General features: G+C 37.3%; 1 protein-coding gene across 1 annotated transcript in view; it reads right to left on the bottom strand.

The window, feature by feature from the left end:
* Positions 1 to 22,654, bottom strand: part of si:dkey-11f4.7 (piezo-type mechanosensitive ion channel component 2) — an 85,838-nt gene that overhangs the window by 10,248 nt on the left and 52,936 nt on the right. The window contains 26 exon segments of the mRNA XM_067410212.1: positions 207 to 395; positions 1,341 to 1,599; positions 2,993 to 3,208; positions 3,386 to 3,505; positions 3,918 to 4,111; positions 4,422 to 4,588; positions 5,028 to 5,096; positions 6,513 to 6,630; positions 7,464 to 7,573; positions 8,398 to 8,495; positions 8,580 to 8,669; positions 8,907 to 9,066; positions 9,894 to 9,990; positions 10,510 to 10,753; positions 12,111 to 12,276; positions 12,367 to 12,468; positions 14,000 to 14,204; positions 14,992 to 15,192; positions 15,425 to 15,571; positions 17,446 to 17,622; positions 17,746 to 17,909; positions 18,891 to 18,988; positions 19,357 to 19,389; positions 19,567 to 19,608; positions 20,179 to 20,346; positions 20,503 to 20,651. Of these exon segments, the coding sequence (XP_067266313.1) occupies positions 207 to 395; positions 1,341 to 1,599; positions 2,993 to 3,208; positions 3,386 to 3,505; positions 3,918 to 4,111; positions 4,422 to 4,588; positions 5,028 to 5,096; positions 6,513 to 6,630; positions 7,464 to 7,573; positions 8,398 to 8,495; positions 8,580 to 8,669; positions 8,907 to 9,066; positions 9,894 to 9,990; positions 10,510 to 10,753; positions 12,111 to 12,276; positions 12,367 to 12,468; positions 14,000 to 14,204; positions 14,992 to 15,192; positions 15,425 to 15,571; positions 17,446 to 17,622; positions 17,746 to 17,909; positions 18,891 to 18,988; positions 19,357 to 19,389; positions 19,567 to 19,608; positions 20,179 to 20,346; positions 20,503 to 20,651 (3,783 nt within the window).

Raw genomic sequence — 22,654 nt, 5'->3', positions numbered from 1 at the left:
ATATTTGAATATAATTTATTTTTATGGTGGCAAAGCTGAATTTTTAGCAGACATTCCCATGATTTTTGAAAACATTCAATGTTTTGATCGATTGAATGTATTTTTGCAAAATAAAAGCATTAATTTCTAACAATAATAAAAACAAATAAAATAAAACGTATATCTACATACAATTTCTTATGTAGATTTCTGGGAAGGTCAAGTACCTTAAGGATGGAGCGATGGAAGAACAGAGCAATTAACTGGATGAGGTCTACCAGGACGTAGCCATCTTTCTTCTCAACTCCAACTATGTTGGGTACTGCAAACGCACGCTCCGCATTAATGCCACGATAGGCTGATGTAGTCCATGGGAAGAAGCCAAACTGGAAAAAGTACTTCACCACAACTGTGAGCTGAGTAGAAAGAGATGAAGAAAGGAGAAAAAGATGGCAGGACAGTTTTGAACATTTCAGGTCTATGTTCTCTGCTCCAGTGTTACAGCTGTTGCCACCTAAAAAAACTTTTGTGGTTCTTTTGTGTTTTTCTGTTAAAAGTGACCTCTACAGAAGTTAAAGGCCACTGTCCCAGTGAGGATTCCCTCTCTTCTGTTTTGCTTCGGGTTACTGTTCCTGTGGAAATGACTGGACCTTTGCCCTGATGTGCAGCCGGAGGGGACTCGAGTTACAACAATAGTAACTTCCTCAATCATAACCGAGTCAGGCTAACATCACAAGTTCATCATCATTTCTTCAGTCAACACGGAAGAAATTAATTCAATAACAAATTCAGCACTATCGAACTACTGAACCATCAAGACTTTCTCCTGAGACTCCAAACGCTCGTTCAATGGCTAAGGCATTGCAAGTATTGTACATTTAACTAACTAAACAGAGGTTTAGTATAAGCTGCAGACTTCTTGTTAACAAGGTGCTTTTTAACGATTGTAATCACAGCTACACGCGAGAAAGGGAGATTTTTTCGGTGGCCACAAAAAAACATTCTTTCTGTGAGTTGATAGACGATCAATACTGATTGTTTTCTGGACGAACAGATTAATTTATTGTAATATTAATTCAGCTATATCAAGTTAATTCTATCAATTAAGACATTTAAGTAGCATTTATAAATGTGCCTCAGGAAAAAAGAAAAAAAAAACTGGTGTGCATCTTGAGACAAAACAATGCACTGCTTTCGGTGTAAATTAAGAAAGCTCAAACATGCATTTTAGTCTGGGACTAGGCTTAAGCCTTAAGCCAGGCATATATCTCCAGATGCACCCAAATTCTAAATGTGGAACAAATGATTATTAACAATGATTATTATTTAACATCAGCTGCAGCGGTTGGGAAGATGCTGACCTGAGTGTAGATGATAGCTGTCATCCAGAAGCGCTTGGTTGGTCGTGGCACTGACAGCATGGCCCACAGGAAGATGAGGATGGGCAGGAAGAGTGTTAGCAGAGAGGCAGAGACCATGTGATTTAAGATAATCACAAAGTAACAGAACATCTCTGACTGAGACTCCATCAAATGGTAGAGAGCAAAGATGAGACGCACACCACATGGTAATGAAGAGTAGAACCTCTCAGAATTTTCAATCTCTGGAATATCAAATATTCTGTATGAAGGAAGTGAAAACAGAGAAATTAGAAAACGGCCTTCTGAAAACCCCACATATTTAAAGTGTGTGCCTGGTGTGTCTTTATGAACTGATGCAGTGGTTCTGCATACCTGCAGAACTGCACATTTTAGATGTCAGGGACTATTTTAATAGCGGAAGGATGAATGATTTTACTTAAAAAAAATAGCATATTAATACATATACTTTAATTGTTAGCTATTGCTGGCTGACAGTAATAGCAAACTCAAAAATGAAAGTTCTTTCCTCTTTAAGTTGTGCACATTTAAACAAGTATGCAAGCTATTTAAAAGTAGCCACCTGCACTGCAAAAAATGCTTCTTACTTACATTTTTTTTGTCTTGTTTCTAGTCCAAATATCTAAAAATTCTTAAATCAAGAAGCATTTTCTAGACAAGTAAAAATTATTGTCTTGTTTTCAGAAAAAAAATAGTCAAAATTAAGTGAGTTTTTCCTTAAAACAAGCAAAATAATCGGTAACACTTTACAGAACTGGTGCACTAATATGCATTAATTCATGCTTAACTAATGCACAGATAATCATGTGTTAATGTATGAGTCACGAAGAACTAAACCGTTAATTAATGATTACTGCATCAGCAACTAATAAAGAGTCTATCTGATTAATAGGTTAAGTAATATATGAATTGTTATTAATTAAATGTGTTATAATGTATTAATTCCTTTATTAACTAAAAAGTGTAAGTTAATATGTTAACTACCACAATGGGTTGAAGCCATGTACTTCAACTTCCAGGTGTCTGCTTTAATTAATCATTAACTAATAATTTGTAAATGTATTATGTATATGTTATGACTTTACTTGTTGAGGCACATGACTATTAACTAATTGTTAAGTAATATGTCATTAATGGGTTTTAATGGAACACAGGTCAGTCCTACATTCATAATAAAAAAACTGTTTAAATGTCTGATGTATTATCTTGTCCTTTTAACAGTTAAGGGGTTTTCCCGTGACTGACAGCACTAGTCAAAGCATTTGTCAGTTGCGTCTTGTTCTGTGTTCACAACAATTCAGTCTTTTCAATGTAAAAGTCTTCGCTACTGACTGACACACTCATAAAGACATTCTTTGCCATCATCTAATGGCATAATAATGTAACTTCTGCTGCTGTTCACGGTCAGGGACTATTTTTAAAATAAATAAATAAATAAAAAATGCTTATTTGAAGTTTTATTATTAAAAAAGACCTTAAAAGAACATTTTGTATGTCATTTTTGTTTCTTCAAAATGACCAGAAACACTGGTCCCCTCTTGGCCAGTGTAGAGTGATAGACCCTGTTAGAAATATAGACGTGTATGAGTGAGTGAGTGAGTGTGTGTGTGTGTGTGTGTGTGTGTCTATCTCACTTGTTAAGCAGCAATTCACTGGCAGTAAGTGCTCTGGTCTCTTGATTGAGCATTCTGGACTCTTGGATCTCTTCATTTTTTGCCTCATGCAGATGATTCAGTCCGGGGAATTCTGGCAACACAACGTTAGGTGTATTTTCTTCATTTGTCCATTCATCTGTTACCATTTCAAATCCTTCATCATGATCCTTCAGCTCTTCATTGTACTCAGGATTTCTGAATCAGGAATAAAATTAATCAACAACAGAAATTACATGCTCTTGTATAAGTGCGTGCTAATAGAAAGTTATTGTACAGCATCATGTTAAAGTTATAAAAAGCAAAAGCTAAACCAGGCACAGAAAGTGGCTATTTTGTTGTGATAGTGAAAAAAGTAGAAACTCTGATATTTACTCTATCGGGACATCTCCATTTTTGCACTGCTGGACATCATCCATTTGTGTAAGATCCAGGGGATCCAAGTCCTCCTGAGTTGGCTGGCGTGTTACTAGAGGAGTGTCGTCAGTCTGGCAGCTGAAAAAAAAAAAAAAAAAACATATACAAATGTAAATTCAACATGATAAAAATATGATAAGAGTAACTCTTTGGCTGAACTTGATTCAGTCATGGACAGTGGTTCTACATTTCTCTACTCAAACATATCATGTAGGATGAACTGGCTGAATCAAGTTATATGGACATATCAAAGATTAGTTGAATTTACTCAATTCAGTTTAGTTTTAAATAAAAACATCTCAACCAAGATTTGTCTCTATAGGGGGAACAAAATTAAAAGTAAATCCAGGAAATCTTTCCCTCAATTCAATGTTTTCTACCTCAATATATTCATCCTGAGGTCACAAGATTCTGTAAGCACTATACAAAAATGTAATTTTACCTGTCTTTTCAATGCCATACTTATACATGTATAATGTTATTAGCATACCTGGAAAGACTGCTGCCCCATGAGTGGAAACTGTTGAGTTTGACATAGCCACATGGATATCTGCTCATGGCTGGAGGTGTGGAGATTATTTCCTGTATATCCTCTTTGGACTTGTCCAATGATGCCTCTGTGTCTTGTCTGGAGAGCCAGTTTTTGTAGAATTGATGAATACTGTCATGATTGACATCCCTGCCCTAAACAGTGAGAAGTGCCATTTTAACTTAAAATATTTTACAAAATAAATGATAAACCAAAAATTCTAGCCGCTTCACAGTGGGGTTCTGATCCAAAATCTAGTGACTTCAACTTGACATTCCATTTCATATTATAGATATTCCATTTCATCTCAGTTTAAAGTCACTGAAGTATCCCATGTTCAGCAATATTCCATAGATTGGGAAATAACGGCGATAACCCTGTACTATAATCATCATCTGAATAATCATCTATTTCAGTGCAGACAGGCAATGGAGTAAAACATAACTGGCAGAACATCGACATCACCTTGTTCTGTTGTATGCTCAGCAGAGTTTTCTCAAGGCGAAGCACCTTAGAGATGTTCAAGCTGTCTTTACAGAGAGACTTCAGACCTGATATTACATCTTCAGTAAGACGGAGCAGGAAAACCCAGAGAAACTTCACAGTGTCAAGTATTCGCCTAAATATGTGCTCTACAAGAAAATGAGAGGAAATGTTTAAAGAAAACAATTAAATGTGTGAACTTGTATAATCTGAGTTCTGTTGACATAATAATATTGATCATTATATTAACTTAATATTGTGTGTAAATTAAACTCAAATTTCTCTGTGCCTTGAGGAGGCAAGAGATGTCATGACATTTACTGTAATAGCATCATGGCATTGACATTGTGATTACGGTGTTAATATGTTATACAAGAGTGATTTAGAAGTTTACCCATTTTGAACAGTAATCTCTTTATATTCTGATTGGTTGAATCTGGGTGAGCATTTGCAAATGGGAGTTGAGGTGTTGCACCTCAGATGTGTTAACTCAGGTGCTGTGGTTAGTGTTTAGTAAAAGAAAAGACAAGTCCCCCTTTGTGGTCTGTCATTAATATAGAAGGATGTTATATTTGTCAGCAGGTTTACCTTTTTCTTCCTCTTCATTCTGACTGAACTCCTCTTGCTGCTCCTCATCAGACTCCTCTTTCTCCATGGCTACGATATAACAATGAAAACCACTTGGGTAAAATAGGGTTAAAGGCACACCTTAAATCTCCTATATTATTTAAAGTAGATTGTTTTATTTAATAATATAAATTTATTAGGTGGTGAGGATGGCCTTATACTTTTAAAAGTCTCACCAGCATGCACCTAGTATTGATACAAATACTAAAGTTATTTAAATCGAAAGTAATATGTTTTGTCTATTAATACTTAATGTTAAATTCTACTGGAGTTAGACAATATGTGTCAGGACCCATTCATAGTCATAATCATACTTTAGATTTAATATTTTCACATGGAATCGATGTTGATGATGTTGTCTGCATCAGTGCAACGCAACAGCTCCATTTAGCCAAAGCTGCAAAACTAACTCCTTGTAACAAATATGGTAGAACTATCACTTCTACCACTAAAGATTGCTTTATAAATAACAGTCATGATTTGTCTCAACTCCTCAGCATACCTGATAGCTCAGAAATACTTTATTTTGCAACAGAAACTATAGACCAGGGGTGTCTGGAGGTACACTGTCCCGCAGAGTTCAGCTCCAACCCCAAATGAACACTGCTGAACCAGCTAACCAAGGTCTTACTAGGCATACTAGAAACTTCCCAGCAGGTGTGTTGAGGCAAGCTGGAGCTAAACTCTGCAGGACAGTGGCCCTTCAGGACCGAGTTTGGACACCCCTGCAGGAAGAAATCAAAACTAGAGGTATTTTGCAATGCATGGAAGGATAGTGTTTCTGCCTACTGAAAGCCCTGAAAAACTGCTAGATCTGCTTACTATTCAACTCTTTTAGAAGAAAACAAAAACAACCCTAGGTATTTATTTGATACAGTGGCTAAATTACCAAGAAATAAAGCTTCAACAAGTTCAGACATTTCCCAACAGCACAGCAGCAATGACTTTATGAATATCTTTACTTACAAGATTGATACTATTAGAGATAAAAGTATAACCATGCCACCGTCTGCTACAGTATTGGATCAGACAGAGCACTGTAAACCCCCTGAGGAACAATTCCAGTCATTCTTTGCAACTTAAAAAGATGCTTCTGGAAGTCATAGATCCTCTTCTTAATATAAAGTTCTGTTACGAAACTCTAAATAGCACAAGAAAGGTCCATAACTCAATCTGTTAGTAATTAACTTAAGACTTACTGTAAGATAGGAAGATTCTGTAATATACATTTTTTCTATATGTTTTACATAAAAAATCAGAGAGATCAAGAGATTTTGAATGTATGCACTGTCTCAAATAATTCCTGAATGAGATTAAATGAGCAGATGGTTAGACAGAATATTTAAGTCACAGAGTGAACCTTAATAGACTTATGGAAGTGATTAATAATTACACAAGTCAAGCACAAGCTTGGTATTTCATGCAAACATAATTCAGAAACTGTACCCTCTTGTCTGTGCAATTTTCTTTTGGCTTTCCTTTGCTCTTCTTGCTCTTCTTGCTCTTGACGTTCATGGTCTCTCAGAGCTGCCTTGGAGCCTGCTGTCCAAGCCTCATATGCCAACTGTTGGTGCAAAAGAAAATTACCAGTCGCTGTATTTGCTTCTGTATTGGTCCACTGTACATATGCTCTTATGAGTTAATTATTTAATACACACATGCAGTTACAATTAAATGTTTTAACATTGTTGATGATACTTAAAGACACCTGTGCAAAACATAATGGATTTAGGATCACCCCCTCACTACAAAAAAAAAAAAGTACCCAGCATGACCAGTGGAAGAAGTCACCACCACTGGACTGCTCACTCAAGCACGTGGAACATAAATATCACTTAACCAAATCTTTCCAGAGACCTTGGAATTGTTGTATATTATTAGTATATGATTTTCTAATTTACATTAAATGTTAGCGGCCCCATCAGTACATAAACTGAGACAGTCCTTCCTATTCGATTTCCAACACGTTTATTACACTTGTGGCCGCAGGAACCAGAATCCCCCACTGCGGAACCACCCTGCAGCATCAAGCCCCACCCCCTGATATAATATGTTCCTGTGGCTGTGCTTGTTGATAAAGCAGCTTGAGGCTCTACAAGTTACAGATATCTCACAAATCCTTCAGATTGGTCAGATGACAATCTCCCTTCAATTTATATCATTTGAATTTAACAATCTTCCTGGATTGTCTTTACTCTCAAGGTGAGACTCTTTGCCTGGTGCTCTGCAATTAAACAATGAAAGAGTCATCTGACACTCTCACACTTACCTTACGTGACGAGTGACCAAAACACAAAATATATTTTGGTGCCATGTGTGAGAATCCCTATAATGGTGTTAAATGTATATGAATTCATATCTATAAATTGTGTTTTGCATTTCTCTCTCTATCTGTACCTGAAAAGCAGTTTTCTTCTTAGGTAAAATGTTTTCCTGTGCCCTGTCCTTCACATCCTCTTCCTCTTCCTCACTGTCAGTTTCAAACAAATCATAGCCGCAGTCCCCATCTGAACATACAATCAGACATACACACACACACACACATAGACATCTCAGTAAGCTCTACACATTAAAGAGATCACAGTCACATTTTACAACATGCCCTCCAAACAATACGCCTATATATGTCGTTTGTCACTTCCCTGAAACACGACCCATAGGAACGTTTACTAAAGTTGCGCCCCTATCGACAACAGGACACTTTCATTTTAATGCATTGTTCCCTTTTATCTGCGTCATATTTTGGGTTTCGCGTAGCTCAATTGGTAGAGAATTGCAATATATAACAATATGCAATCACGTGATCTTGGGTTTGATCCCAGGGAACACATGTGCTCATAAAGTGTATATCCACTATAAATCACTAAGGGTAGGTTTAGGGGTGGGGTGGGGTGGGTGTAGTCGTTAATAAAGAAATGAGTTTTGCTAAATGGAAATATGACAAATGGTATAAAAAGTCCACACATTGCATTTAAATGAACACGCATTTTGATTGGCAAGGACAGTCATATGTCATTTCATGACGACAGACGTAACACGACACTGTCATTATTTTTATGCCAGCTAGAGGGTGCATGACTTTAAAACATAAATATAGGTCGTAATAAGGTTCTTGAAAAATGACCTATAGGGTCATTTTCTTTTCTTTTTTTGGAGGACAGTCTGAAATTTTATTATATGATGTTCATTAAATTTTATTCTGAAGTTTGGTGATATTGTGATATGGTCTGGCAGATTAAATAAGCACCAGTGAGAAGATAAATTATCTTATGGTTCATACTGACATGTGGATTTCATCACAACTAAATAATATTAAAATAAAATGGGCTACCGTTTCGCTTTGGGACATGTGAGGATTCAGGATGAACAGCAGATGATTTATCTTGCTCATGAGGAGCATTCTTCTGTTTTGACTTGATTTTCTCCATTCTGTGAGACAAGAATGAAACCAGATTTACACTAATATAAAATATTAACATATTTCATTAATAATTAACAAAAAAGTCTCCATACTGTTTCTTTAGAATCTCCACAGATTTTAGCTCCATCTCCAATCTTGCTGCCACCTGTTTCTTCACTTTGGCTTCAAACAACTCCGCACCTCTTAAGATAAAGAAATACTAGAATAACCCTAGATGTTAAATTATTAATATGTAGGACTACTTTGGTACTGCTTTTTGACTTTTTTTTTTGCAATAATTTTTATGTGTACTTGAAATACATGATAATGTTTATGGATATATGATAATGATAAAATGGGTTTGTGATAATGATAAAATACGTGATATGTTGAAGGGTTAGATGTTGTCAATACACCCATGTTGTACGCTCCTTTCTCACCTTGAAGCAAGGATCTTAGAAGTCTGAAGGTCAGACACGACATAGAGGAAGTAGTAGCTGAGGAAGACTCTCCTCTGAGCCAACAGCACAGTGAAACAGATCGCATCCCAGACGATACCAGCTTCACCCTCCGGCAATTCACACTGACTGTCAGGCATGGCTATACAAACACATACATGTTAATGATATAACACAAATCTGATTGAGGTCTGTCACTGAACCTCTGCAATGCCTCTGGTCAACTGCTTTCCCGTTATGCTAAGTTTAAGATTTTAGAAATCTCTGCTGCAGAATCTCTTCTCTTCTTGAAAATTAAATCTCCAGTATTAACCTGCAGTACATTTAATGTAGATTTAAACTTTCTGAAAATGACTTTTTAATATATACTGTGCTATATATACACACAAAACCAATAGCCAGCAAAAATAAATAAATAAATAGAGTAAATAAATCACAGAACCTTATATTGTAATGATATTGTATTGAGATTCATTACTGCTTGTTTGTAAAGGTTATAAGTCGCTAGAACTTAAGGATAGTAAGTAGTCTTTGGTTATTTTTTATAGTTTACAAGAAAAAAAAACAATGAAAAACACTAGCTCAACACTCAACACTAATGAGCACAAACAACAGTTTTCAAACCATTTCCAGACAATAATAGGACTCCAGTAACTAATGTTAGTTTTGGGAACAATAGCTTACACAACTAAACAAGTTAAACTGGCATCTGTGTTTCTCATTAACAGCCATGAAGTGCCAATACATTGGTATAGTTTTGTCATCCATCGTGGTTCCTGTATTTATTATACATATGCAATGAATTACTGATGATGAATCATTGAATTATTGAAAATGTATGTACAGTTGAGGTGCTAATGTGATCACAATGTAAAGCAGAATTACTCCCAAAACTTTGCAGTGTGTACAAAGCCTATGAACGATTTGAAAATATAAATGAACTTTACTTACTTTTGGACTTTTACTTACGTAACTTGTAGCCTTTGATGGTGCAGAACATGCTAAAAGCTTGAATGAGCCAACAGCCGTGCTTTTGTAGACTCTCCAGATAAGCACAAGAGCCAAGCTGATCACACACACACACACACACACACACACACACACACACACACACACACACACACACACAAACAAACAAACACAATAAGTCATAAGTCCATGCATACATGACCTCTAGACTACAATTAGTCCAAAATGCAGCTGCTATAGTTCGTATTTATTTCAAAGTCGAAGCGAAGACTACTATTTTATGGACAGCAGCTACGCCAATTATTCTCCATTTGCCTTTCTGTTCCTAAAGGTGGGCAGACTTTTTACATCTTCTGTAGTGTATCTGATATTTAATAAAACTATTTCTATTCATTAATCTGGTTTTATCTATGCATGGCATTTACTAAAACTTTGTAATCAAAAACTGCATTTCTGAATCCTCTGTGTTGACCTTGTAAAAACTGTCTTTAAATGGTAGAAATGACAGAATTTCCCTGTGTGAAATGTGGCAAAGTGGCACAGCATGGTTCGTCAAACCATTCGTCAAACTCTCTTGGTCACAGTATCATCCCACAGGGCTTGACAGAAGACTCACTGAGAGCATGTTCTTGAGGCTGATGACCACGCAGGTGTACGCTATGAGACAGTCCCACAGTCTGAGCACATACTGCACTGGCTGCAGCAGTAATGTGCCTCCAAACAGCATGAAGTAGAAACAGGCCACCAGATAACCCAGACAAAAGATGTTAATTCTTGTGGTTCCAGTGATGAAGATGAGGCATAGCACCAGCCAGAAAAAATAACTAAACACAAACAGCTTCACCATGTCCAGGTACGACCTGAAGGCACACACACAAAAGCATAACACATCACAACATTGTACATATAACACAGCATGTATTTACATTAGCGTTTATGCTCAAGCAATGCAATAAATGGCATTACATTTTTCACAAACTGAAAACCCTGATTTTTTTTCTTTTCTTCTTCTTTTTGTAGGCATGAAGGCATGTCAAGAGACAGCAGAAAAAGGAAGGGTAAGAATGTAGAGGTAAGAGTCTGAACATTAAATGTGGGCACTATTACTGGTAAAGGAAGAGAGCTGGTATGGAGATATGTTGAAACAGATAAAAAAAACCCTGATTTTTTTTCTTTTCTTCTTCTTTTTGTAATGTTACATGTTGAAGGTTCTAGGCTAAGCTACAAAAGGACAAATGAAAGTCACATTCTAAGCATCCATTCAGTCAGTGTGAAACTCTGTATGCTTCCGCTGGTTACTTGTTTGTCTTTATTCTTGACACCTGTCATTTACTGTCTGTCTTACATAACCATCCATGTTCCTTTAATTTCACCGTTTACCCATCTTTGCACCAAATGTATTTTTGCATTTTTACAATGATGGCTTTTGATTTCTGGTAAAAAATAAGGTATGTTATTAACATTACTTGAAAAGAAATTCATATTTCGTTCTACATAAACTGCAGACAGTCAAACATCAAACTTGATAAATACAGACTACAGCTAGTGAAAACACCTACAGCTAATTATGAAATAGTTATGATGCAAAAAACAACATTTGAATAGAGTTGAATTAATGATGCATTCCATCTGTCCTCTGAAGTGGAAAATTCCTAGTTCCCAGTAGAAACTTTTAACTGGAATGCCTCCTCAAGTCAGAATAGTGATTTGGAAACTCAGGGGAACTGCAACAACCCTGACTTCAAATCCCAATATGGCTGCTCAGTGCATTAACCGTAGTGAAACAGAAATAATATATTCTTCATTAGCACTGTGTCTCAAACTCAATGATGTACACAGTACTATTCAACCTCTATTTGTGTGCATGACTCTTTGGCATTGTCTGTGCAAAATATCGCTTTTTATGTTTGTATGCAGAAAGAGCAAGCACAACAAAGGTTTGTCTGAACAAGTCCATCTTAATTTTTTCAACCTGTGTACTGGATGCTGTGAATATGTTTAGGTGATGTGTGTGTAGAGAAAAGAAGCCACATTTTCAGAAATTGTAAGCAATTGTCAACAACTGTAACTAATGAATTATTAACACATACAAAAGTTTTATTAAGCTTTTAAAATTGTATTATCTTATACTTTGCTAAGGACCAATGAAAATATACATTGTTTAATATACATTGTTTTGTTGAGAAAAATGTACACTAATTGAAAACCAACAAATACCGGCAATGAAGGTAGTTGTTGACTGGAGTGTACTGGTTGAGGGCTTGAGGATCCAGATTTCGACTGATCTCCACATTCTCTCCTGCCAGGAGTCTCACGCAAGCCTGATTTTCATCCTCAAAGACCTGCCACTGCAGAGACGCTACCAACAACAGCAGGCAGTCATCTGATCGAAAAGACATGAGAAAATTAGAGTGATACACACATTTCTCTTGGAAGAAAAGCTAATTAAATGAGGTGTGATGAAGTTAATCACATAGGATGAAGGTGGCGTTGGGACTCATGGCATAGTCTGGTAGATACAGCCACTTTATCAGATTAGAGCTCAAAGCCGGAGATGACTTCCTCCAGGGATAATCTAGCAGAGAGTGGAAGTGTTTCATTAGGACACATGCTTTTTGGATATTGTGCTTTATAAAAAAAAAAAAATTCTTTTGATTCTAGAATGATCCTGGCCCTATTCTTGTACTTCCTCATGATTTGACTCATCAGCTAATTAATAGAGACATTTTTTTATCATTAAATCTAATTTTCTCTACATTGTACTACCACTGGTGTTGCACAAGCCAGTTTTCTCTCGGTGCCAGTCCCAAGCTCAGATTAAATGTGGAGGGTTGTGTCAGGAAGGTCATCAGGTGTAAAACCTGTGCCAAATTAAATGCTGAACATAAACCAGATTTCCATACCAGATCAGTCAAGGCACGGGTTATCAACGACCGCCACCAGAACTGTTGACCAGCAAGGTGCCAGTGGAAACTATGCTACTGTTGGGCAAAGGAGAAAGGAGGAGGAGGAGAAGAAGAGGAAGAAGGCATGTCAAGAGACAGCAGAAAAAGGAAGGGTAAGAATGTAGAGGTAAGAGTCTGAACATTAAATGTGGGGACTATTACTGGTAAAGGAAGAGAGCTGGTATGGAGATATGTTGAAACAGATAAAAGACATACTGTGTATACAAGAGGCAACACAATGGAAGGGGAGTAAGGCCAGGAGCATTGGATGTGCATTCAAACTGTTCTACCAAGGTGGGAATGGAAAGATAAATGGTGTAGGGGTAACCCTGAAGGAAGAGTATGTTAAGAGTGTATTGGAGGGAAAGTGTCTGACAGAAGTTTGGTATTGAATGAGCAATTCAGGAGTGGCAGAGAAGTACAGCATGTATGAGGGCAGTGAGAGGTGTGCAGTAGGAATGACAGACTGCATCAAGGATCGGCCCTTTCTAGGTTGCAAAGATGATGGAAAGGATGACAGATGAGATCAGACAGGAACCCCACGAACAGTGATGTTCAAAGATGACATTGTGATCTGTAGTGAGAGTATAGAACAGACTTAAACGAGTTTATAGAGGTGGAGTTACACACTGAAGAGAAGGGGAATGAAAGTCAAGGGCAAGACAGAGTACATGAACGTGAATCAGAGATTTCTTTTAGAATGTTTACTATGGAATAAAGGTTAATTTCTTGTAAAATAATCCTTGTATTGAGTTTGGAAGTCAAATCTCTGTCTCCTAATCTAAAACGAAACAGCAGGGTCCTTCATGTTGTGACCTTTTTTGTGTATGTGTGTGTTTATTTGGTGTTTTTCCTGGGTGATAATATCATCTAGGTCCTGTTGTCTGGCTTTTTTATTCGTAATACCCTCTCACACTTTTAGCAGTAAGAAAAAATGAAAACTAGCTAAAATGATGCAAAGAACTAGTTAATATAAGATGATGTTTCCATAACCCAACCTAATGTTTTTGTTTTGAAACAGCTATTTATACCGTCACATTGTACATTTATTTGTGTGTAAATTTAACTCCCTGAACATTAAATTCCTCAGCAACAGACCTGCAAATAAATGTATTCCTTTCTTACAAGTGTACATTGCAGTAGTAATGTTGAGTAACTGACCGATGCAGAGCGCTGGTGGAAGGCCAATGCACAGCAGGTACTGCAGCACCATGAAAATTGCGATGAAGCAGCAGTATTTTGGCCACACTTCTCCTATGGCCTTCCTACGACGACGTGCCAGAACAGCCATTAGAGCAAAAGAGTGCAGAAGTGCACAGATATCCATCCGTTGGCCAATGACATTTACTGCTACCACAAAACAAACCTGATAAATAAAATAAAGTGGAAAATGTAGTAGATTTATTTCAAAGATAATGCTAGTTTGAAGCCCCATCAGCATTTGATTTGCATTCTCAGCAAAAGCTGGAACATAAAATACTGAATGATTATATTGCTATAAAATTTGAATTCAAAATAGTTATTGATATTGAATCTGTCAAGTTTAAATCAAGTTTTGAGGCCTAAAATGACTGAATTTGCGGTGGGTTATCTCAAAATTTGTGCCAATAATTGTGCCATTCAAAAATATACCACAGACAACATTCTTCTAACATTTTTATTAAGTTTCTCACTTCAAGAAACATTGGGCTCTGTAATTAATAAAAAAAGAACACTAACAAGAAACTTGTGTTGTCCTCTTAACCCTATAAATCTCACTGTATCATGTTTAATGCATATATTTACATGGCTAATAACAAGCTAGTAGATTCATAATATAAAAAAAAGAAACTTTTGAATAGAAAAGAATACACAAAATGTATAAAGTGTATAAAGGTTAGGTTTAGGGGCAAGGATATGGTTAGAACTAAATTTCCGGACAGGAATATTGTTCCAGGATCAACTAAATATGTTCACCCAGGAAGGCGTCTACACTGCAAAATCAAGACATGATTATTTCTAATAGCATGTTTGAATTGAACAATAATGAGCAGACACTAAGGTAATTCAAAAACTAATTTCAACATGAAAAGACATTACATGGCACAAACATAACTATTATGTAATGTATGCTATGTAAAAGTTTTAAAGTATTGTATACTAACTTTACGTACCTCCAAACCAAACTTGTAGAAGAAATAGTTAGCAAAATATTTGAGGGAGGGCAGAATGCCTTGGTCCAGATAATGATGTGTCACACCCTGAAATATGGTGCTGAAGTATGTTGCTTTAAGGCCATATTGAAGACGGTGATGCAGCTGGTGGCGATGGACAGTCACATCAAACACAAGGAGGCCTAAAATTAACAGGTGATTCTATTGGAATCACCAATAAATAAAAACATTATTCTTCTGTATGCATATATAGACAATTCAGTTGACATCAACAATAAGCACCATTCATAACCGATTTAAATTCTGTATTTAAATTGCATATGGCTGATATTTAGATGAGAAATATAAATGTTTTTTTGGGGGGGGGGGTTTATTCAATAAAAGAAAAAAGGAATGTAATTCATTATTATTTTAAAAATGTTTAGCAGAATACCCAGAGACAGGGCAGGATGCGATCCTCACACTTCCTCAGTCCGCCGACCCACATCGCTGGATCTATTGGTGCCACATACAGAACTGAATTCCTCAATAGCTCTTCTGTGTTACCAGCAGTCCAACTCTCATTAGATGATGACAGGCCCTTTGGAAAAGTTGGACTGTTAAAGAATTTGGACATAAAAATTTGGACATTTAAAAGGACAAAAATTGTATGGATCACATATTAAACTTTTGGCAACATTAGGAATATGAATAGTTACTGTGTGCATGAAAAATGATCTGTCTATCCCTAACAATGCCAGTCAAATAGCCAGAAATGAATACCAGCATTCAGAAATGAATACTGGGCATTCTCTATAAAGAAAATGTTGTACATTTTAATATTAAATGCATCAGTCTTTGCACTTTAAAGGCTAAATTGAGCTCCAATCACTCTTCATTGACCATTTTTAGAAAAATACTGTCTTTGCATTGACTTGTACCTGGACTCAATCCTCTATTTAGTAGTGATGGTGCCTTCAGGTTTAGCTTTTTCTTTACCACAACGTTTAGTACATGACTGCATTACTTCTGCCGCCGCACCTATAAACCTGTCTATATCATGCTCTGACCTACCCACACCCGTGAACAAGACCCAGAGGTACTTAAACTCCTTTACTTAAGGAAGCAACTCACTCTCATACCCAAAGCAGGAAATCCACCTTTTCCAGCTGAGAACCATGACCTTGGATTTGGAGGTGCAGAAGATGACAGCCTGATAAAGCCACAGGACAACATCATCTGCAAAAAGCAGAGATGCCACCCAAAGATCCCCTGTACCCTATACTCCTGAAGCGCCCCCCACAAGCGATCCCAGGAACATGGTCATAAACCTTCTCCAAATCCACAAAACACATGTAGATTGGATAAGCAAACTCTCATGCCCCCTTTGAAGTTCTTGTCAGGGTAAAAAGCTGATCCACTGTTCCACGTCCAGGACAAAACCTGCATTGTTATTCCTCCAAACAAGTTTCGACAATTGAACAGATTCTCTTTTCCAGCACTCTTGCATTGACTTTCCCATGCAAGCTGAGGAGTGTGATTCCTCCATAATTGGAGCATACCCTCTGGCCCCCCTTATTAAAAAAAAAAAAAAAAAAAAAAAAAAAAAGGAAACCACCACATCCATCTGCCAATTAACAGGCAATGTCCCAAATTCCCATGTGATGTTGAACAGGCGTGTCAACCAAGACAGCCTGACTACATCCAGGGCCTTCAGCATCTCAGCTTCCCCCAACGCCTTGCCACTTCTGAGCTTTTTAAACTACCTCAGAGACTTCTGCCAGGAAAATCGTCCAGGGTCCCCCTGAGTCATCCAACCCTGCCTCAACTTGTGAAGGCATGTCCTCTGGGTTCAGAAGATCCTCAAAGTGTTGCTTCCACCTCCAGACTACATCACCAGGTGAGGTCATCAAGTCCCCGTCCTGACTTACCACAGCCTGAACCAACCCATGCTTTTCCCACCTAAACCATTTGATGGTTTTCTAGAACCTCTTTGAAGCTCATCTAAAGTCCTTCTCCATGGCTTCCCCGAGCTCCCCCCATACCCGAGTGCTTTCCTTACCATACAGGTTAACCAAATCCAAAAGGCCCCCTTCCGCTTGACGGGCTCCCTCACTCCCAGTGTCCACCAGCATGTCCTTGGGTTGCCGCCGTAGTGGCCTAAGGTAGTCTGGTACCAAGTACACTTATGAATCACTTTATGTTTAAACATGGTCTTCGCTATGGCCAATTCAAGACAAACACAAAAGTCCAATAACCAAATGTCCCCACAATGTAATATAAACCTGAGATCACCTACAATGTAAATGGATTTATAAACATACTAAATTATGTTTTTTGTGAGAAAGTAAAAGTGCGCACAGTTTCCTGTGATAGTTAGGTTTAGTTGTGTGTGTGTGTAAGAATTGCTGGTGCATTAGTAATATAGTATTAAAATTTTGTTTCTAAGGCAGCAGTCACAGAAATAATACTTACAACAGTGCAGTTTGAAGAATACTCGGAAGGTTTGATACTTTTTAGCTGGTACATCATTTTACACACAACCATCACACAGGCCCAAACAGAAGACACATTGAAGGCCAAAGGCCGCAGTGTGGGATATGGCAGAGCAAATGTCCACAACACCAAAAACACAAAGTTCATCAGCGATACCTGAAATACACATAGCATGTAAGAGTGTGTGTAACAGAATATAGGTGCTAGCCAAAGTTGACTGATATGTCCAGCTAATCTAACGTAAGGTTTGTGTAGGATGTACACTGGTTGATGTCTTACCTCCTGCACGCAAACCCAGATGATGCCTGTTGAGACTAGTTTGAAGCTGTGGAGCTCCAGTATTCTCCAGCATAGCTCCTGACATCTCCATAACAACAGAACAGCACGCAGGATCAACTCATGCACCCTGTCCACCACCACCAACCACTGGTTCACTGCATCCACTACAATACATGCACACATTCTGCTTATTTCAATATACTGCATTACATAATTTTTTCTTCTCTTATAGAACCTGTCTTGTGGATTTTTCCCTCTGCTTGTTCAGTTTACTTAATTTCATTACACCCAATTAATACACAAATTAATTTCATTACTCCTAATCCTTTTCAGTGTACAAAACTAAAACTGGATAGAGGATTTCATAGAACTGGATCGGGAGAAATTTATATAAATATTATTGTATGTGTTTTTGTGTTTGGAAAGACTTCGCGTTAAGCGTTTAAAGTCTTATTCGCTTCGTGATTCGTGATTCGAAGTGCTTTGTTGTTGGAAAGAGCATGAATCATGCAGGACACCAGGTTTACTCTTGCCTATTTATTGGCAAAATCTTATTATAAACAAAATAACATTTAACATCCCAATTACTGACAACCACACATTCACTAATGTTCATGACCTGCCCAACTCGGGAACTTGGGTATGAAAATTATTCCAGAGCTTCTCAGTGGACATGAGAGTGCATTTATTTCTCCTACTTACGATAATTCCGATAGCATGTGAAGGCAGTTTTAGTCGCTCCTGGTGGGTTCTAGTTTGTATGGCTAGTAGTTTTCTTGTTTCTACTATTTATTCTCCTGTAAGTTTAGTGTGTGTGTGTGTGTGTGTGTGTTTTAAATAAAGACTATTTTGGTTTTACACTCCCAGTCTTCTTTGTGCATAGCTTTACTTCAATAAGGTTTCTGTTAAAAAAGAACTTCAATTAGCTCAATTTGATTCGCAAAACATCATTTGTTTGAATTATACTCTCTACAAAATTTTCCACACTAATTGTGCTCATCAAACACATTATTTTTTGAGTGTTGTTGGAGGGAAAAAATGCAGAAGATTTCCAGTAAATAACAGCTTTCTCAGACAGAATGTGTTGCATGTATTACTTGTGTGGTTCTTTTTAACCAAATTGTTCAGGTAGGAATTGTACTTACCATCATCATCTAATTCTATTTCTTGATGTTTGTCCAAGGAGGAAGATGAAATATTCATTTGATCAGCAGATTTTCCACGGAGCTGCCCTTCCTTCAGCCTTTAACGGAGAAAAGAACACACTATACTAAAGACAGAATCATGTATACCTCTCTGGTGAAATGAGTTGTGATTTTGAAACAATGCAGTTCAATTGCATGCAGTTACTTGATTTATTAATTGGGGAACAGAAAATGTAGCACAGCACCACTTGGCATTTCTTTTACTGTTGTTATATGAGAAAGTGCACCTGGGTCAAAATGTTTTTGAACAACAATAAATTCTGGAAGGTGAAGGGGGTGATAGTAACATAAAGCAACCTGTAATGTGCTGCACGTGTCTTTAAAGCACTGTCTGTTTCTGTGACTTGAATAGCTCACTAATAAACTCTCACTTGAAGTCCTGCAAACCTAAAAGAAGCTCACTCACCATTTTTTGAGTTTCTCCGTGTTTTTCTTTATACTGCAGTAAATAAGAAACAAAGTCACAGTTTGTAATTCTTATAACACTCAACAGATGATGGTGCTTTGGAGAGGAAGGATGAGGAATAACTTTATGAGCAATAATTTTTAATGAAGTAAAAAAAAAAAAAAAAAAAAAAAAACAATTTAAAGCTGCTTCAAGAGGTGAAATACTCACATATCAAAAATCCCCTTCAGTCTTTCCTTCAGATCTTCTTCTCTGAAACAATATCATAAGATATAATTTTGTTTCAAAGAATGTGTCATTGATAGAAATTTCTTGATTTTGTCTTACTGCATTGGCAGTTTCAAGTGGGTGGAAAAAAAATCAGTAATGCAAGATAGTGCCAGTGCAGTAATGCAAAATACACTAAAATTAAAGATACATATACACATTTTTTCCCAAAGACTAGTCTTATATCTTGTGAAATGTTGCTTCTCAAATAAATTAATTTTGTCTTATTTGGAAAATTGTACAAAACTATTTCTTAAGAATACAGTTTTTCAGTGTAAAAGGCAGGTGAGTGAGCATTAGACATAAGAGGCTGTTTGTTCAGTTCAGTGCTGATGCAACTGGTTGACATAGGAAAATGAAGATAAAATGAAAAGAAACGTTTGAATGGAAGCTATGGAGTATGCAGGCATCTGTGTGGAGTTTTTATTCTGATGGTGGTATGATATATTTTATATATATATATATATATATATAAAATCAGAATATAAACTCCACACAAACTTTATTGAGTCCAAAATACAAATGTGCAATGTGTGTCTGCGTATTTTGATACACCTGTTTGTTCTGTTCTTTGTCGAAACTGTCTGAAGATCGGTTAAAGAGAGGAAGTCACAGTTGAAATAATGCAGCTGAAGAATGCAGGCCAGAAGGAAGAAAGCTGGGCGTAAGATTCGTGCAAATAGTTCAACGGTGTCAAACTGTTCCAGCCCAAGATCTCGCAACCTGACAGAGCGAACACATGGATTTCATGTGTAAAAGCTGTCTCATAATCATATGTATATGCTATCAGCAAACTCATTTATGAACATTAACAGGGCTTTGGGGCAAAAATGCCACCAAAAATGAATAAGAAATGATTATCTTCATAGCAGTTCTTACCTTTCCTCTGTTATGCCTAAAATCTGTTGGAACAGTTTACAGACACTTTTAAACTGATACACGTAGATCAGGATCAAAACTAGCATTGAATATCCAACCACAACCACCCAGAAATACTTCAACTGACTTCTCCATACTTGATAATGCACCTGGACAAAACAGTTACATCAATTTTCAAGTTAAACAGAATTCACAACCCATTTTACTTAGGTAATGTGACATTTCCATAATTAAATTCAATGAGAGAACAAAACAAACCAACAAAAAAATATGTAGGGACTTTATTTTATGCATCTGGAAATGATTGGATGGTGAAAAGTGAGCATTCCATTTTCAAAATGTGAAAATTCCAGTCAAATTTGAAAGTGAGTTTACTCGTTAGAATGACGAGGGCCGGGTTTCCCAATAATGATATATCTTAGCTAGTATGAGCACTCTCTATGTGGAAGGTTAAGAACACTTGCCTTAATTCCTCGTGCGTTTCCCAAAAATGCACTTAACATGAACACACGGGAACGCATTCTAAGTGCTACCTAAGAGTTGCTGTCCATTTGCAATGTGCTGAAATATAACCTTATATGGAACAGTATCCTGAACCTTTCACCTAATAATTGTCATCTGATGTGGATTAGCAATCAAGACATGCCTATATAAAACACCTACAGGCTGAGGCACTGACAAAATGGCTGAACAAAAAAAAAAAAAACAAAAAAAAACAAGAAAAGATACCTTTCAAAAAGATGAAATAAATGTCCTTCTAGAGGAGGTGGAGCAGAATACAGATGTTATTTTCACCAGATTTAAAGGATACCATACAAATAAGGGGAAACAAAAAAACATCTGGGAGGACATTGGTACCAAATTAACAGCAACCAGGGTGGTTAAAAGATCAGGCAAAGAGGTCCACAAGAAGGATTTTGCAAGTCTGGCAAAAAGGAAGAGGGCACTGCAGAGGACTGCAATTAATAAAACAGGTGGTGTGATCAATGAGTCCCCCCTTCACACAGTAGAGGAAGAGAAGGCCTTGTCAATTCTTGGCACAAGTGCTTCAGATGGCATTAGTGGTGGTATTGACATCCATGGAGGAGTAGGGAGCCTGAGCCAGGTCCTTCATGTTCAGAGGAACTATCAGTTTCACCTGCCATCTCCCAGCACATATCATCTCCTAGTCCTCCAAACAACCCTCCCAGGCCTCAGCCTTCATCTTCGGTTGTCCAGACTGCAGCCACAACACCTCAGCAGTTTCATAATGTGTGTACTTGTAGTCAGGACTTATTTCAGCTGGAGAGGGAGATACTAGATATCTTGAAAGACATTAGAGAATGCCTTAAAGAAGCCAATGAGAGGGATGACAATTTTCAACAGCAGCTCATTGAGCTCAAGAAGGCCAAGCTGGCATTAGAAGAGAGGAGACTTGCACTAGAGGAGATGAAGTTTCCAAGGCTGTGCCAATTATCTTGCCAGAAGAGTCAGGTAATGTGATTATTGTTCAATGCGGATTGATTACGTTTCTGTCATTTCTTGTGCAATGTGAAATGTTTTCTATTTGTAGTTGTAGTTGTAGTTGTAGTTTGTTCTATTTGTATGACTGTACAATGTCTTTTGCAGGTCCTGGGGATCTGAATAACCCAAAGTAATAAAGCTCAGAGAAAGAGAATGACAAAGACGATCACAAAGTAGATTAGTGACTTTAAATGCCTTCATCAGACAGCATCAAAACCCTGGGATATCCTTGATGGCATGGCTATAATTGGGAGATATTGTCTGCCAAGGGGACAAATAGCCCAACTGATGAATAGCATTGGACCTCTGCTGATGTGTGCCACCAGGAGAAAATTTGCCTTGTCCCCTGAAGTCCAACTCTTAGCCACCTTGAGATTTTATGCAACAGGCAGTTTTCTCCAGGTACTTGGAGATGGGCTTGGACTAAGTAAGGCATCAGTGTCAAGAGCAGTTCAAGCTGTCCCCAATGCATTACTTCCACTTGCTGTGGAACACATTAAATTTCCAGCATCAAGACAGGACATCACAGAAATACAACAGTATTTTTTTAACGCATCATCACATCCCACAGGTCATCGGAGTGATCCATGGTACCTTGATCCCAAACCTTACACTTCTGTGGATGGCCATGTACATACTGTATATGCCG

This window comes from Chanodichthys erythropterus, chromosome 14 (genome assembly GCF_024489055.1).
Source record: "Chanodichthys erythropterus isolate Z2021 chromosome 14, ASM2448905v1, whole genome shotgun sequence".
Lineage (NCBI taxonomy): Eukaryota > Metazoa > Chordata > Actinopteri > Cypriniformes > Xenocyprididae > Chanodichthys > Chanodichthys erythropterus.
The sequence above is the reverse complement of the archived record's forward strand: the minus strand, read 5'-3'. Positions and strand labels throughout refer to the sequence as shown.